This window comes from Nylanderia fulva, unplaced genomic scaffold (assembly GCF_048542155.1).
Source record: "Nylanderia fulva isolate GAGA-0341 unplaced genomic scaffold, ASM4854215v1 Scaffold54, whole genome shotgun sequence".
Lineage (NCBI taxonomy): Eukaryota > Metazoa > Arthropoda > Insecta > Hymenoptera > Formicidae > Nylanderia > Nylanderia fulva.
Window position 1 is genome coordinate 222980 of NW_028190632.1, and position 16468 is coordinate 239447.

The window sequence follows — 16468 nt, forward strand, 5'->3', positions numbered from 1 at the left end:
AACGACTCGAATTTGCTTGTTCGACATTGCACTTAAACCTAATTGGTTTTGCTCACGTGACTGCGTTTTGCTCCGTGTGTGCGTTAATAGCTCGCCGATTTAAATGTCGCCGCTTGAACCGGACGGCGGAAAAAGCGCGGAAAACTCCGATATCCGTAAATTACATGCGTAAGTTCGTTAGGAAAGCTTAAGCTTTCGCAAAAAGCCATCCAACGAATCCTAAACTCGCTCTAAAAAGGCTTACGTTAAAAGCATAGTTGGTTGCATGGACTATACATTTCACACGACGTTACTTTTCGCGGAAATTTAATATAATTCTAAACTGTTTAATTAATTCTGACGGTGGGGAATTTGGAAAAGTCAAATTCAAACGTATGTCAAATAAATAATCCTTTTGCTACACAGTTCGACGAGTCGGCCGTCGCAAATCACTTTGTCGTAATTGCCTCTCATTCGTTCGTTTCAAAGCCTATTTTAATACAATCCATTCACTATTGTCAAATTGAATTGCGCCACAAACGTTTTGACGCGTCCTATGATTCGTTCCGACATCACATTGTACTTTCGATTATTTTGAGATTTAATTAACACCGTATCGTCAATCAGTTAATTAAATGATTAAACCTCGATGTTCTTGGATGACACGGCGGATTAAATGAAAGGACCGCCCGTAATATCATCCCTTGCGCGAAGATGGTAAGCTGGTTCAGCAACTGCACTTTCATATGGTAATATTTGCATTGGGATTAGATGCAAGCACCGTTCGCATTAGGTTAATTGCTACTCCACGTCGCAAATAATTATATGCTATTATCAAAGTACTATATGATCAATTCTCTATGTATAATATTTCCATCTGCGTAGAATAAGAGATACATATTCCCTTTATCATTTTCCATCTGGTAAATTCTGCAGTTGTTGAAAGAAATAATAACCTTGATGAAAGAAAATCACGAACGAAACTGAAAAAAAAAAACTTTATCGTATCGCTTTATGAATTTTATTTAGGCATTTCTGAAAACTATGAGAAGCAAAAATTACAATTAAAAATTATTAAATGATATATAAACTATATGTATAAATCCTTTTCTGAAAACACTGAAAACAATGTTAACGAGCGGACAATCTCCTGCTCGCAATGTCTTGATTTACGCAAATTTGGATTTATTTCCGCGTATCGACAGATGGGGCAACGAAAGCTTCCGCATGCGAATATCGGCGCGTCAAATCCGCAAATAATAGATCCGGCGTGTCAGTCCGTCGGTCCGTAAGCCGACAAGGCCCGCGTTCGCTCTCGCGCGCGAAACTTTTCTCTCGCGCGTCCACGATCGATCCCTAATCCCTGTCACATCGCCGACACGTCGTCGATGCGTCCGCGGTACACTGTACGTTGAAAATTGGCGGCCGTAACGGCCAGTTTCACGGCACGAAATTTCCGCGTTACATTTACACAATATAACGCATATTGCGCGCGTGCGACGCGTACTCACGCGTAATTCGTGACGCGCGCAGCCTTCGCGAGATGATGCATATTGCACGAATTGTCATCCCATTGCCGACGAGAGAGTGTCCACAGACAATGTAATCTCATCCCAGAACAGCTAGGTAAGTGGAGAAGGAGTATAGAGAGGAGAAGAGAAACCGCGCGAGTACGGTTAAGTATATTACAGAAATTGCCGCGGGTGACTGGTCCATTTGTAAATGAGATTGAGTCACTGGTTACGGCAGTCTCTCGTCGTCCCTTGGAAGATGTACTCGCTAACGGAGAGCCCGCGGCTTATGTGAAACCTGAGGAAGTGGAGAAGGTAGAAGAGGTAGAGCGGCAAGTAGATTGGTAACCACTGCTACGAATGAGTTCGCCGCATAACGAGTAAAAATTAGATTTACGTTTAAGACGCGGAGAAAGAGAGAGAGAGAGAGAGAGAGGGAATGTACTAAGAATGGGATTTATGCGGTAATTCTCCCGCCGAGAATATCGTTCTTACATGAATAAATGTGTTTCGTCGGTGATTATTAAACTTTCCACTCTCTGTCACAATTTAGTAGAATGTATTTATTTTTTTTGCAAAATATCACGTATAATAAACAGAAAATCTCTTTTAAACTTCCACGACTTATTTTAAATTAGATAGAAAATTGTAGCAGAAATCTTCTTTATTAAGCGTTAGAGAGAAATAATATCAAATTCGAACAAAATACATGTATACTACAAAATACTACAAATATACTAGTCTCTAGTATATAGATTCGTATACAGTCGCATTTTTAGCTTTCAGCGGACATTTTTCACCGAGCACGAATTTTTCTCATTGAAGTTAATAAATCTAAATGATACGCGTGCACGAGCGTTTCTATTGTGTGCTTTCTGTTGTATGTGAATCGCAGTATCTCTCGGATCATGCTGATGGATGGAGTGCAATCTTCTCAGCTAGCATTCTCACAGAAATAAGACCACTTTCGCTTCGTTATCGTGCGAGTCACGCGACATTGTTCTCATTTTTTTTTCTCTGTTTTATAAATATCCATTTCTACATGGTCAACGGCTAGCTTGAAGCCAGCATTTTCCGTGCCTTTAGTATCGAGCCACGAGTTAATTAGCGCTCCAATCTTGTTTTCAGCCACCTTTTTCGCGCTCATTTTTACGAGCAAGGCCTGTTTATACGAGTAGTCGTTAGCAGCTCGTAAAAAACTACTCTGAAACGAGATTTTTGAAATAGCTTTTAACATGGGATTTTCGGCAAGGATGCACCTAAATCGAGCATAAAAAAGTAACGAAAATTCCATTTCTATAGCTATGTCCAAATGGTTTTTTTAATTATTCAAAAAAAAGTTGATATATAGAAATATGTTAAAAGTTGTAATAGAAATATGTTGAAGGAATAGTAAATATCGCTAAAATCTGTACGATTTTGTAAAATTCCGTTTTAATTTCTAATTTCACACATACGTATAGATTTCATCGAGATAATAAGTATAATATGCAGAACAAAAAAATAATAAAAACTGCGCAAAAAAGGAAAATCTCGTAGAATAATATTTTTTTAGGAGGCGAAAAGTATACAAGGATGATATCCCGATCTAAACGTAACTATACCCCTAGGGAAGGGAAAAATGAAATTCCTAGCTATCTCGATACGTGGTCAAAAATAAAGTGAGCCTCTTTACTCGAGCTAGCTATGGGGTAATGGGGTAGAAGGGGCGAGAAAACTTTCGTGGAATACCGAGTAGAAAGCAGAGAGCAGAGACTCCAATCTTATCGTGCACATGTACGTACAGGATGATTCACAAATCTGCGGTGAAAATATTTCGTATACCTGTCAGATTGAAAAATAAAAACAGATTGCAGAAAATTTGAAAAGAATTGCACTATTAATATTTTGATTACGTTTATTTATTTTAGAAAAAATCATACATTAAGGATTAATATTAGGATTAAAAAATTAAGAATTATTTTATGATATTTAAATATTAAAAAATAAAATATAATTAATATATTTTAACAGCGAGGTTTTCGTTAAATCATAGTGCTATTGATATTCGCGCGTATTTCAGACACAAATTTGAGACGAAGTAAAAAATAATTTACCATTCGTCAAAAATGTACCTTACGTAGTAACTTGACTATTTAATGATTTATGATGACAATTCGCGCAAATTTTAATCGATCGCGAAATCGAACAAGACACTTGCACGCTACCGACTTTGCGAGAGAGCTCGACGGCCGCTCATTTAATAGAAGGTAGATGAAGTCTCATCGTTGCCGGGAAGCAGACGAAATTTTTCCGACGTTAAGCACACTCGCAGACGTGGTGAAGTGGTCTCGAGAGCACGAAATGAAAAAAGTTAGCAGCACTTCGCGCGTCAGGAAGCACGAATAATTCGCGCGAGCGCTTTGCTAAATCGACGAGCGGTCGCTCGCCCGATAGATCTCGTCCATGATGTCATAGGAGCAAGTATCTCGCAGTCTTGTCTTCGTGAACCTGTATATACCTGAGACGTGATCGAAAATATAATGGGTTAGTTATACGCGACCGAGGATATACGCGATCGAGGGAAATCTCTCGTCGTACAGCGGTAAAAAAAAAAAAAAAAAAAAGAGAGAGAAGGGAGGATCGTTACAAGCGAAACGATCGTTTCGCTCGATCGCGGCTCCACCGCTGTTCGTGGAAGGGCTAAAATGGCTAGCAAGGATCCGGGGATGGTTTGTAGGTGCAAAGTGGGTAGCGGTTGCCTGCCGTGGCATTAATGTTGGGATTAGGTCGGGTGCCGGAACTCCGCCCTGGCAGACTGCATTCCAGAATCGAACATCCTGGAATTACCAACACACAAATCGCCGGCTCTCCTCCTCTCCTTTATTTTCCCCTCTTCTCGTTTTCTCTCCGTCACCGACGATCGAGATTCTCGCCCCGGTGTATTCATCCGAGCGCCCTCGCGCACTGGCTTCTAGCTACTCTCTTTAAACAGTCTAGTGGCAACCAGAGGTGGGTAACAAGGTGAGGATGCGGCAGGAGAGGAGGCGAGAAAGCCGGGATGGACGGAGAAGAAGAGGGGACCATCTAATGGGATATCGATATATTCATGGAGAGGCTCATCTCCAGCAGTCTCCTTTTCCCACCTCGAGAGCAGCGGCTTCTCCCATCCCTCTGATGCATGCCAGGGTGAGATAGGGTGCTAGGCTAATTGTTTTCAACCCCCTATCGTCCTTCCATCCTTCCACCGCGCGCGTTCTCATCGCCTTTCCATTCTCGCTCAAAGATTGTAGATCTCTTCTACCTACCGTCTTAGTCGTCTCTTTTCATCATCCTGCTTATTCCTGCTCTCTGCCTTACGCTTTCTTCCTTATTTCTCTTCTTTTCTTTCTTCATCTTTTCTTAGAATACAAACGAAGAATACAAACCACCATCCTCGGCTGAAAGGATCATCGACGCTCGACATACCTCGCATAACGTCCCCGGTTCTTTTCTCTTAGTTTGCAATGCAATAAGCGAACTCCGCCATCGACGATAATTCGGCCTTCCCCGAGTGGAGCAATTAATATTCGACGACGAGGACCGTGATTGTTCATCGGGCGACGTTGCAGCTTCCCTTCTTTTTACCGCCGTACTTTTTTTGCCATTGTGCTTACGTTTTGTCCTCGTTACGCTTACCTGCTTTTTTTCCCAATAGATATGCATATTCGTTAACAATAAAACGAAATAAAAAATTCTCAACCAAAGTTAATTTCATCGTTGAAAAAATCAGAGCATTGATTATAACGTGAACATAATTGTTACATAACATAGTTGTATTGTAATTAATATAATAACTTTACAAGTATACAAAAATTCTACAATATTTATTACGTAATATCGCTGTAAGATAAAAATATAAGACAAATTGCATTTATGTAATTTTTCAGTTTACTATAGTTTTCTATTAAACGCGCATGAAACCGAGTATCGAAAAATTCACCGCGGTGACCGGTCGTCCACCCTAGATTCGAAATAGGAAAAACGTGGGAGATGGAGAGTATGTAATACAACGGGGGCGACAAATACAACGGATCGGGGCTAAGAAGGGGATCAAGGGATTAAAAGGGAAAATCGCGGGCGCCCGAAAGCGCGGAAAGTTCGTTGCGCTTCGATCCAATTCCCGCCCGACTCGCGGGCATCGGAGGTATTCTACCAAATTGATTGAATCATCCGGTTCACGATTCCTTCCGACATTCTGCTCGGATTGCCGGTAAAGCACTCTTGCCGCCCGCGCAATCTCGATGGATTCCTAGGCTCGATCAACACTCGTATATACGCTTTGCCGAGCGGCGCTTCAAGTTTACACGTTCTATTACTATACACACGGTGTGCGAAACAAAGCGTCGAGTGCATGCGGTGCCCATTACTCCGATAACTATTAATGGAAAAGTTTCCGATGGCGAAAAAGTAATGAGCAACAGGGCGTATATATGTTATCCTGCCGTTGCCGCTTCTTCTATCGATCGTGTGAATTTATCTCTCTGACTCCTTAACCGTATACATTTATCCCGTCATATTGTCATTTAACAAAATAAAAATCAAACGTTTCTCGGTTAGAATTTTGCGTGTGCAGTTTCTGTATTTGTGAACAATTTTCAATCAGTTGTTTAAAAAAAAAATTCGCTTTTTTATGATATTTTTGACACTTTATACAACCATTTTCGCGTATATATTCCATTGACATGAGTAACTAGACGTAGGACAACTATGGCGTATCTTGATTACGAATAATCCGCTCTGGTCAAAATGTAGCATGCGCGCTATATATCCGCGCACCTAAATACGGTTGATTGTCTCAAAGCGGGAACGAGAGGCACATTGCCTGCCAATTAACGGGCGCGCGCGTACACACAAAGTCACCGTGTATATCAAAGCGCGCGCGCGCGCTCGCACCGGATATACCACGATCGCGCGCGGAAAAGAGCCTGCGGGCGTAATCCGCCGCGAGGCCGTTAAGCGCGAATAATCTCGTGCAATTGAAATGTAACGATCACTAGCAGCCAACAGACCAGGGCGTGTCACGCGGTTTGTAGTCGGCGCGGCGCGGCGACTCATCTCGCGAAGCGAGTTATCGATTGTCTTCCGGCGTCGATGTCGCGTCATTAATTAGCGGAGTATACACGCTGACATTATTACCGCCCCAGCAGCCCTTAAATGCCGCCGAAAGGAGCTCCGAGGCTTCGCTGACCTCGGCGCGTTGGCAGTTAGCAGTCAGGAAATTAGTAGCCTCCGGCTGTTTAACTCGCTCACTTGTTTTCACTATAGAGAGAGAGATTGAGATGAAGCCAGAGAGAAGGAGAGTATATACCATAGACCGTACAACAACTAACCCTATCCAACACAACCGCGTTTATTCTCTCTCCCTCTCTCTCTCTCTCTCTCTTGTTATCTTCCTTCTTATTCCGTTAGCATAACACTACACGATATATATTCAAGAGTGCCATCAAGCCGCGCGTAGAGTGGCGCTTCCACTCTCTACCGCAGCAGGTAGCACGTTTCGTGAAATTTATAGGACTTTTGTACGGGTCCGCTCCATTATTCGCCCTGAGAATTATTCGCGAGACACGACGAATACGGTAGAAACGAGCCGGACCACTTCCGCGGCCGCTCGCTCCTTCGAGCTTCTTCTTTCCGCTTCTTCGCTCTTTCTTCGCTCTCCCGAGAGCGTTTCTTCTTCCCAACGTTTTACCTCCGTCTCGCACTCCGGGAAAAGTATCGCGCTCTCCTCTCCGAGCTTTCCGGTGACTAATTAGAATAAAGTTGAAGTCGGGCGAGAGCTTGCCGCCCCCGGGGCGAAATAAGGCGTCTAATCCGCCGCAATTTCCCGCGACGGCGATTCCGGATGATTACGCAGAATCGCGTATGCGACCGCGCGATTTTCGAGAATTACCGTCGCCGGAGATTGGACATTTCGTCTCTTTTCTTTTTCTTTTCTTTTTTTTTTCGCCTGGTAGAATGGCTGACGTTATTGTATTCGCGCCGGAGTCTTATTCGACGTTTAATTCGCGCGCAAAATTGAATCTTTCCTCGCGAGAAATATCTCAGTGTGCAACACATTTTCGGCGGGACAAAAGAGCGGGAAAAGAAGAGTCACTATATATCTCTTTTGTTGCCGTGTGATACTTTATTACGTCTCACAAAGTGTTTTCTCGGCAAATAAAATCGTACTTCCCATTGCTTTCGAGACGAACGCTTTTAGAGAGACAAAGATAGCCTCGCTCTTGTGAATACATCGTAGACATGTGGGATGAGACACTTTGCGTGGATAGTCCTTTCGAGTCCGTCCTGTGTAATCTTTCTCACTACGAAGAGAGTGGAAGTAGAAGAGGCAAAATCACCGTGGACATTTTCTGGAAGGGATTGCGGATTCAAAGATCGCTTCACACGAAACGTTCGAACCCAATAAGCTTCAAGCCTAATAAGCTTTAGTTTACCTCGAAAAGCGAAATATAGAGTCATTTCATCATTGTCTATGCTCTCTACCTATATTTTTCTTCCATGTCCTCGCGAGATTTCAGAAGCTCGTCTTTATGCGCAGAATTCCTCTGTAATCTTTTTGTTTCACGAGGAATCACGCGAGATTTGAAAAGATTTGAGTCCGCAATCCTGATCTTTGAGGGTTGAGTTCCAGAAGCCTCGGGGCGTAAATAAACATCAAAATGATGAGATTATAAACGAGGAAGAAAAATGTATATTTCTTCTTCAAATTTTTATTTTATGCATCTTGATAAATCTGAGATAAAGATGAATTAAAAAAAAAACAATTAATTATTTATATTACACATATAATTAAAATTATTTTAATAACTAAATATACACACACATATACATATTCTCTCTCTTTCTCTTTTTTTCTTTATGCAAAAGAGTTATATATATTATACTCAGAGGCATTGTCTCATGAATTTCAAATTCTTCTATAAGTTTCTTATAGTCTACTTTTTTCGTAAAGATAGATGAAAATAGGTAGGAATATTATTAAAGAGAGAACTGAGTGAAGTATATCCGAAGTTAGTCGACTCTATAAGAGTTATCGATTCGATCAATGCGCCAGTTGACAGAATCATCTCGTAGCGTATCTTCGCCACGGAACCCTATAGGGTATTGTTCACGCTGGTAGAGATTGTCGGCCGGCGAGTTCATTTTCGGAAAATAACTTTTTACGAGCGATCTGATAAGTTTTCTTACTCTCTGGATGACGACGGGAGAGATTTTGCGGATACGATAAGTTCTTACTGTCGAGGCAATTCCTTGTTGAGGGGAGGTATCGTAGGACGAGGGGTCATTCTTTATCATAAAGGCGAATGATTCTTCGACATGGACCTAAAAAAGGAGATACTGCATCGAGTCACACAATTTCTCGTCATATTTTAATGCCGCGATTATTTAATCGGTGATATAACAATATTGATATCTAAAGGTATAACTTTGATATAAATATATAAATATTATATAATATTTTTATACATTTATATATTTTAGGCACATTCAAATACAATAATAACGTTCATCATATTCTATGAAAAAATTGTGTAATAATATATTCATAAGATACAACAAGCAGATTTTCTTTGTGGTTGATTGTTTTCAAGAAAGGATGGTCTTTCTCAATTTTTCCGAAGACAATTTGTGAAAACCGCGCGACACGTAAGATGAAAACAGAGTACATTATTGGAAGGCGGACTATCCGGAACTTTGTGAAATTTCACACAAAGTATCCTCTACTTTCTTTCGACAATAATTCTAATTCGCTCGTTATTTACCGTGGAACTTCTACAACTGCACTTCGAGTAATAACCGCGATTACTTGAAAACTTCGGTGCTTTCTGGTCTCGCTCAGAGTCCTTCTTAAGGAGATCCTTTTTAAAAAATATTCTCTGGGACTGCTGGAGCGCAATGTGACTTTCGTCAAGTGCCAATCTACACGAGCTTTGTGAAAGTACTTTTTACATGTACCTTTTATTTTCACTTTTTGTGTTTCTCTTTTCCCTTTTTATAAGATTTATATTAATATTATGAAATACGTTAATAGTTTTTTTAGATTGTTGTTTGAGTACAATTAGCAGAAACTCTCGCGAACTTTATATAGATAGAAAATAGAATGGCGAAAGGAATAAAGAAGATAAAAACGGAGCAAAAAATACCGATAAAAGCTACATTAAATAGCTACGTAGTTTAATGGTTTGATATAAATAACTAAGCCGACAGCTCTCCTCTTACTATTTTTGCGTTTCATATTGCTCTTGTGGCATAACATAGCGAGCTACCTGAAGATATTTCGCTAGAAAGGAAACGAGGAAACGTAGGTCGTAGGAAGGTTGGTTTATATAAACTACCGACAGGAATCCAGTTGTATATTCAGATTCCGCGGATTTGCTTTCCATTGCCTGTCAGAACTCAGAAAGCTATGTCATTCTTTCTCCGGAATGTATACAAGGAGTTCTGAAATGTGTATGACAATTCTCTACTATTTTCTTGCTAAAATAATTTTAATCCTATTTCCATTTATAATAAAATTTATCCAATGCTTTTTATAAGCACACAAATAAATAAATAAATATATATATATATATATATATATATATACATACATGTACTCGTAACTGTATATCTCATTAACATATATATGAGATATTTTATCTTTATTATATTACATTTTTAGGTCATACTCTGCAGTTCTTTTTTCTTACTTATTTTTTAGATATTAAATATTATAATTAAAAAATATCAAAGTAAAATGATAAAAAATTTCTTATATAGGCACTTTATATTACAGTTTGATTTTACTTATTTTTATCGAGTTTAGTTCGCTTAGCTTAGTTAGCAAACAAAGTGCGTGTTCGCAAATGGATGAACGATACTCCAATCTCGTCAATCGCGTTTGCGAAAAGAATGCGGCGGCAAAGAAAAGTCGGAATGGTAAAGTTGAATTATCGTGAAGTTTTTCCTTTAATCTCTCTAACCAATGCAACTTTTGCTAGTCTTCATAAAACTCGTGTATTCCTTTTAATATGAGAGTGAGTAGTTTCAGCTGCTTAATAAAACCTTTTATAGACTTGCGACATTGGTACGTTATGGATCAAAAACTTGGATTTCTTCGTGTTGACAATTTTTCGAGAATTGCTTTCTCGTAGTTTTTCATCAGGGACAAACTATCATCTTAAAAGAGATTGGGCTATATACTGACTCTTCCAACGAGAACCTTTCTACCTAAGTACTTTTCGAAAGTTTCGATATAACTAAGATAAATTTTTAAAATATATTTCCGAGCTGAAGATTTAAAGATTCTTATAATAATACAAATTATATGTGACATATAAATCGTCGCATTATTTTTTAACCAATATAAAGAGTATTTTTTTATTACAAATACTTGACAATTTATGATAAAAATGTATTATAACAATTATAATAACAATTGTATTATAGAATTTTATTTGCAAATATATAGTAAAAATGTCTATCTGTATATGACGAAATAGAAAAAAGGAAACCACGATAGTTTCCGCCGTGAATCTTTCGTTCGGAAATCGCTTACGATCAATTGCAACGTACCGTCAACATGATTCTTTATCGATATGCGGGTTTTCTATTTGCCAATCGTGCTACGTTTCCCAAATTTGTCATCGGAAGAGAATCACGCAAGTATTATAGTGATCGATTTGAACTTGGCAAGACAAGTTTTTGATAGGTAGACGAAATTGAATATCAATAAAGATAAAAATATCAATAAAATAGTGATTATATACATATTACTTCTCTCTAGACAAGTGCAATAATTGCTTTTGTACAATATGAAAAATTGTTTCATAAAATTGATGCATACTATAAAATAATTTTTCTGTCATAGTAGATGTGAAATGCTTATCCATTATGAATGAAATCGATTATTAAATTTCAAAGCTTTATATATTAAATGTTCGCGATTAACACAGTATTTGGTGATTATTTATAATTCATGATTTGTACTCGCGAGAGAATTAACTAAAAGAAAATTACGAGGCGCGATATTAATTTCGAGCAATTGTCCCATTCTTCGTGATCAACAACGATATGATTTCATCTGGTTTCTATATAAGTACGTATCACGCATTAATATCTACGTATCACGCATGAGCGCGCAAATTACTCGTTTAATAAAATGTCTGTCTTTATCAGCCATTGAGCGCCATATCATATATCTTTTGAAAGCACGTATAATTTGTGCGGATTATATATATATATATATATATATATATATATATATATGCTCTACGAAATTTTAAAAAATTAACTTCGTACAACTAAATTCTTTTAGATAAAGTTTCGTAAAAAATATTTTAATTAAAATTAAAATTAATTAAAATATATATTATTTTTATATTTTTATATTTTTGTAACGAAATATCATATAATCTTATCACATGATTATATCACACCCTGCTGAGATTTTCATCTGCGAAAGTCATACCGCAAACGTGTGAAATGCACTATTGCGATTTCTGTGCCAAAGTCTCTTATGAAACTTATCATATTGCCCCGGAATCTCGTCGACTCTCTCTCTCTCTCTCTTTTTGCGAGCGAGAGAACCTATCTACCTACATATCTATCTCTCTAGTCAAAGCGTACTCAAATGACGCGCGAATCGCTTGGAAGATCGCTGGCACAGTGTTGTTCCTATCGCCGGTTGATGCCGCTGTTGGGCGAATGGTATAAACGCCGACACGTCACGTCGCCGGAAACTGGGTTCTATCGATTTCGTATCAGTTCCTGGCATCTCTTCCGGGATACAGCTGTACTCGTATACGCGCGCTTGTATGCACGCACGTTGTATGTACATATCGTCGTGCTACGGCCACAGACGTGCATCTATCGTACGTGTTCACATGAGGACGTATATCATACGAAGACTGCACATTCTGTCTCTCTCGCTCTCTCTCTCAACTTGGGAGAAGACGATAAAGCAAAGTGGAGAGGGAGTAATAGCGAGAGGGTAATGGTGAGACTCTACCTTCAACTTCGAGCGCCCTAAAGCCACTCTAATGTCGTGTCGTCTACAATTCAGCTGTGAGTTTGGCTCAACTATTGTTCTCGGTTCAACTATGTAGGTCATCTCGGATCAATCGTACATCTCGTAAATTATTAAATTGTAAAAATATCAATAGGCTAACGAGGCTTCTGCCTCATTAAGAATGAAAATTGGAACATTAATAACATTTAAGATAAATTTTTATTTTTTTTTTCAACAGTTAAATCTTACATTATTTTTCAAACACATGATAAGCACGATAAATTACTTTTCTTTTTAAAGTCAAGTTATATATTTTAACAAAAACTAGATTTGAGATTTATATGAACATTAAAAAGAGAAAAAACGAAAGGCTGCGTGATAATTATCTGATTTTTTTTCTATATATAAAAAGAATCCAGCTTAGATTATGTGGCAACAAAAATATCGGGATAAAAAAAATCTCATAAATCCCGAGAAAAGGAAAAAAAAAGATGCGGAGACCGGTCGCGAAAATCTTCTCACGTATGTGATGCGAGGTATTAAATTGGGGATTTAATTGAAAGCGCTCGTAATCAGTAAGCAGGCATGGAATCGTAAGATAGACTTACCTGAGCCGAAGGAAAATCATCCAGGCTTTCCCGTCCATTATCGAGCTCGGTGTCTCGTGAAACCGATTCGAATCGGCGCTCGTTACGCCGCCCCCAGGACGGACGGACACTCGACCCCATTGAAAGGATCTCGAGGGCGTCCTTTCAGACCAGCGATCCTTAATTAATCTGGAAATCGAATCCAGGAGAGGAAGGAGAGAGAGAGAGTCGCAAAGTCGGCGCGGCGTGCCGATAGATCGGATCGAAGGGTGAGAGAGGTGGTGAATTCGTTTGGTGAATCCGAGACGGTTTATGTGACCGTCCTCTCTTTCGACGGTTTTCCCCGAAGATCAACGTCTCGCTAATTTCTCCTTTTATTGTTTACCCCATCGACGACTGATCTCCCCCTTCGCGTCTTAAACTGCTCTTATCTCGCCGATCTTTATTACTTACACAAATTATGTATCGGGTCGTGAAAGCTCTTCTCCTCTTTGTATAAATGTTAGCAAAGGAACCAATCGAATTACAAGATTCTCGGATAACCAAATTGCTCCTGTAGTATTTATTGATTTATTCCTTATGATACGACAGCGATTGCAATTCCCGTTAATCGTGATCGCGACGGATATAATTTGTTTTAGTTTTACTATAAATTGTATCTATAAATCGGAAATTAAATATAATTAACGTTCGATTATATGATTACGTTGAGGAGGATATTCTGGTTCGCGAAAGATCTGTATAGACAAGTTGATTAAATCATCGTTTTATTACTGTAATCACTTCGATAATAACGACGAGACTTGGTTCATGTAAAATTACAGTGGAACGAAAGCGTCATATTTCTTACTTTACACACGTAGAACCTCGCACGCGTCGTTTGAGGAAGATCGGATGTGGGGAATATAGTCGAATTAACCACACATTATTTACGCTATACGTCGAGTCGTACTTAAAATTACGGATTGGCGCGTGTACACACACATACCCACCCATACACCCATACACACATTTATATTTATATTTATTAAACTATACTTCTGGTCTGAATGATAGATATTTCTCGGAGACGCGGCATAATTTTACAGCCGCATAATTTTTTTCCCTCGAAAAATTGCACTCGCGTTTCTGCAAATCCCGATACATCTCATGTTACTTTCATCGTGTTCTCCGTCATCGTCCGGCTTCCCGTCCAGTTAATTATACACGATAATTTGTAATGCTAATCCACAATTATACACTATGTACAACGCCGTGCGTCCGCGTTTCGACCTACTTTATGTAGTGTTGTATTGCTATCGTCGTGTCTCTCCGAGTTATCCGCTATATATACGAGATATACGGGGTGTTCTAACACTGTGTATACATGCGATTGAACGTGTACGGGATGCGCGAAGATTCGGGACATTGAAATGTGTATCGACACACTTGGTGTGTCACGCCCTGAAGATTACATACAATACATCTGGCGACATCCGCGATCGTCGATTAACACATATGGAGAAACCGACGACATTATAATACGACATTATCCGCGTGAACAAATGGAGACGTATGTGTATGCACTAATTAACACGAAATTTAATCAAGATATTCGCGGCTTATTTTTTTTAGATCGAAAGCTAACGTTCGAACCGACATTATAATACGCGTAGAGATCTGAGACCGTCGCAGCGGATTATGTGAATCGCGGCCACTATCCAGCACAATAGAACCGTGTGAAACATTCCGATATTCGACCTTCAAACCCCTGATTTAGGGGGATCTTGGGCGAGACGTTGATTACTGGCGGTAAGAGTCACGATCTCCATAGTTTGAGAGGTCAGGCTATTCGGAACTCCTGGTAATGTCGCTTGACAGATCACTTTTAGGCTGTCCCCGATAAAGTGACGTTGTTCTAGACGCAACGTTAGACCCAATCGTGTCGTAGAGACCACACTTCCGTCTATGTTGCTAGCTCGCAAATCTTTAGTTAAAGCACTGTTCACCTGTTGAATCAATCAAAATTTCAATTCAAAAATGGGTGTAATTTGAAATCGATATCTCAAATCATTTTTATGAAGTAACAGAGGCTATAATTTTCGTGGAAATATTATATATAACAACATTGAATGTTACAAGAATACAAAGAAGAAAGAATTGAATTTTCAATTTCAAATTAATTACGGAATCCTGAAAGAGAAATAGCTAAAGTTTTAGAACATCGTGTATATCAACTTTTTTCAAGCTGTCGTGCTTTTATTGCACAAATTGGATATTTTTGTTAGCATCGCAATTCCGATGCGTTTTCGCGAGTTTATTCTCGAGGAGTTAATTTGCGCCTCGTAGTTCGCTGTATTTGTTGAGAACGTGAACGCGCGGCAAGCGAAATAAAAACGTCCACGCAAAGTGGCTCGACTTGACAAATTGTCGTTAAATAAACCGAGTAGTATCTTCTCGCGAATATGACATACATAGAGCGTATAGCATTGAATAATGGGAGTTATGTGGTTCTATAGTTTGCCGTGGTTGTGTAACAGCCGCGGAAACGAGCTTTTTGAAGATGAATTATGCTTCACCATTAATTATAAACTTTTCTCTTATTTGATATCGGTAAATTATACAGAGATATTCTCTAAAGGTGTCACATAATATTTCAGAGACGACTTTTTGTCGACCAATTTGCAGTAGATAACTTAATAAAAATATTAAATAAGAAATTAACTTTTTAGTTATAAGTTATATCGAAAATAGAAGACTATTTAATCCGCACTCAATTGATAATTGTGAATAAAAAATTAATTTTTATTTAATATAAACAATGTGCAAAGTGCGCAAAAAAAATGAAAAATACAACGTCTTTGCATGATATAGAATCTTGAAATGTTGTCGAGCACTAATCGATCGTACTTTGAGTTCATACGGCCTCTCAAAAGTGTAACTGGCGGAATGCACGCACTCGCTCATCGACTCACCTCTTTATCGTTCAAGATGAACGTTAATACTGCCGGGGGGTAACTTAATCCCGATGTGCACTCCGCTTGGAGGATTTCGCCGATCTTATAAGAAGCTCGCATCCCGTCGAGTACCGGAGGACTCTTGGGCGGTATTGCCACGCTCATGTTTGCCTCCCTGTAGTCTGTCTGGAAATTCGGGCCTTCGGACGATACTTCGCAGCCGTAAGATCCCGTCAAGTCGATCTCACCTTTGTTATCAAATCAGAGAAAAAAAGGATTAGATATATAAATTTAAAATTAATAAAGATCTTTTTCTTTTTCTTCTTATAAAAATACTTTTAAGTGAAGCATTATCTTTATATTCAAGAGATGATAAAATAGAATTTTAAGAAACAAATTGTCGATTTTAATTTTTCGAGCTTGTAAACTCTTTGATAATTATGT

At 38.9% G+C, this 16468-nt stretch overlaps 1 protein-coding gene and 1 long non-coding RNA gene across 2 annotated transcripts in view; one reads left to right on the plus strand and one right to left on the minus strand.

The window, feature by feature from the left end:
- LOC146721153 (uncharacterized) overlaps nt 1-16468 on the plus strand; it is a 72794-nt gene that overhangs the window by 48462 nt on the left and 7864 nt on the right. The gene's annotated exons all lie outside the window — the stretch shown is intronic.
- LOC114932283 (uncharacterized) overlaps nt 13839-16468 on the minus strand; it is a 31977-nt gene continuing 29347 nt past the window's right edge. Inside the window, exons 3-4 of the mRNA XM_085487363.1 lie at nt 16043-16272; nt 13839-15076 (exon numbers count right to left, since the gene is read on the minus strand). Of these exons, the coding sequence (XP_085343489.1) occupies nt 14831-15076; nt 16043-16272 (476 nt within the window). The 3' untranslated portion in view covers nt 13839-14830. The remainder of the gene's footprint in view (nt 15077-16042; nt 16273-16468) is intronic.